The sequence below is a fragment of the Tupaia chinensis genome, unplaced genomic scaffold, assembly GCF_000334495.1.
Source record: "Tupaia chinensis unplaced genomic scaffold, TupChi_1.0 Scaffold147003_1, whole genome shotgun sequence".
Classification (NCBI taxonomy): Eukaryota; Metazoa; Chordata; class Mammalia; order Scandentia; family Tupaiidae; genus Tupaia; species Tupaia belangeri.
In genome coordinates, this window is record NW_006206856.1 from 2,861,504 (window position 1) to 2,863,584 (window position 2,081).

The 2,081-nt window shown below is 60.0% G+C and overlaps 1 protein-coding gene across 1 annotated transcript in view; it reads left to right on the plus strand.

The window, feature by feature from the left end:
* CACNA2D2 (calcium voltage-gated channel auxiliary subunit alpha2delta 2) overlaps positions 1-2,081 on the plus strand; it is a 119,304-nt gene that overhangs the window by 98,278 nt on the left and 18,945 nt on the right. The window contains exon 6 of the mRNA XM_027768603.1: positions 1,976-2,081. This exon is cut by the window's right edge and continues 26 nt beyond it. Coding sequence (XP_027624404.1) covers positions 1,976-2,081 — 106 coding nt within the window. The remainder of the gene's footprint in view (positions 1-1,975) is intronic.

Here is a 2,081-nt window from a genome sequence, read left to right on the forward strand (position 1 = left end):
CGCGCCTCGCGCGCGCCCGCCCCCCCCGCTGGAGCCAGTCGAGGGGCGCTATCACAGGCAGGCGCACTAATTAAAACCAGAGCCACGCGCCCTCCCCAGTCACCCCTCGCTACCCACACAAATTACATTTTATATGTTTTTTATTTACTGTGTCACTTTTAATTAAATCTGTAATCGCCTGCCTGAGGGGGCATGGTCCCCGTTTCCCAACACGGCGGGATCTGAGAGTGTGCATGTGTGTGCAAGTGCGTGTACACGGGGCTGAGTGGCAAGCCCTTTCCAGGCGGGGGCAGGGCGTGTCTTGCAGGGAATGCGTGCGTGTGCACGTGGTCACAGACACGTGCAGGGACAGCCACCCAGAGCAGGGGTCTTCTCTTGGCTCTTGTCCTTGCTGGCAGCCAGGATAGCCTGTCCTAAGCCTCTCCTGTGCAGATGGGGAAACTGAGGCTGGTGGGGGCTGGGATTTACCAGGCAGACTCCCAGGGCAGAAGCATACCGTGTGAAACGGTGAAGGACCTGAGTTAATTTTTTTCCTTAAAGAGATAAATTGAAATTGCTCCACTCACTAAGTTTCTAAATCAGGAGCGGGACCATAACATACTGCTCAATACCAGAGCCGATGCCAGAAATGTGCTTGGTTTTCACATTACAGTCAGGTAAGGGAGCCGCAGGGGCAGAGGGCAGGGCAGAGGCACAGACAGAGGGTGCCCGGGAATGCGTGTGCACCCACAAGCCAGCTCTGCAGAGAATAGAACATTCCGAGGGGTCTCGGCTCTGTCTCGGGGTGGACCTCTGAGCAGGGTCACAGTAGGGGTGATGGCCCCGCCTGGAGGGAGGAGGTGGAGGAAGCTAGAGGGAAGAAACGGTGGCCCGTAGGGGAGGGGTGAGGCAGAGAGGCCTGGCTGAAGCAGGGGTCCCACTCCTGCTGTTTTTCTGAGTGTCCAGGGACAGGTATACTGACGCATAAGAGCACGTGCCCCACACACATTGGGCAGATTTAGGGTATCCCAGGGGTGGGGGGTAGGTCTCAGGCCATCCTGAGCCTCGACCTAAGTTAGGGGTCTGAAGGATGGAGCCTTGCGCTGTGTGTGTGCGTGTGTGAGTGTGTGTGTGAGTGTGTGTGTGTGTGTGAGTGTGTGTGTGTGTAGGGTGGGTCTAGCCAAGAGATCACGTGTGAGCAATGACAGGGGTTGGAAGAAGGGTGGAAGGAGGCGGTAATTGACCCCAAGGCTGGAGAGCAGGACCGCGGGGTGGCCCCCATAGGTGCAGCTGGCACGTGGTGTGTGTGTCCTGTGCAGCCCTCGGCTTCCTGGGCACTGGGTTTGGGAGTGAGGGGGTCGTGCAAGTGACCGGAAGCACAGGGGCTAGATGCAGGATTCTGCGCGGGGGGTGGGGGAGTGCAGGCCTGTGTGCGTGCATGCGCGTGTGAGGACACATGCCTGTATCAGAGCAGGGTCCTGGCACTGGCACTGCCCCTGCCCCTCCAGGAGCTCCCGCCCCTGCCCCTGCCCGCTCCTGGCCCCAGCTGATTAATCATGGAGCTGAGTGGCTTCCAGCTTATCAGGTACCTTAATAGCTGAATAATTCCAGCCCCATCAGCGGGCCCCTAATTGCTTTCTTGTGCTGAGGCCTGGAGTGCATGCTGAGTGGGTGAGCTCCCAGGGGACCAGCCCAAGCTCCCGTCAGCATGCTAGTGGGTGGGGGGGGTCCCAGCTCCCTGCCACTTGGGCAGCCCTGCTCCAGGGCCACGGGCCACAGCTGCCTTGCCTGCTCACATGGGACCTTCCTGGATGAGGGCTTCAGCCACTCGGGAAGGGCTGAGGACCAGAAGTCTTCCTGGAGGAGGTTGTGTAGCCCCATATGGGGGGTCAGGGACGGCACAGAGCAGGCGAGGCGATCTAAGTGGGGAGCACCACAAGAGTGGGCTCAGCAGGGTTCAGCCTGGGCACCCCACCCACTCCTGTTTGCCCCACAGCCACTGTCATCCTCAACGAACTCAACTGGACAGAGGCCCTGGAGAACGTGTTCATTGAGAACCGCCGGCAGGACCCCCCGCTGCTGTGGCCGGGGGGCGGGCCAGA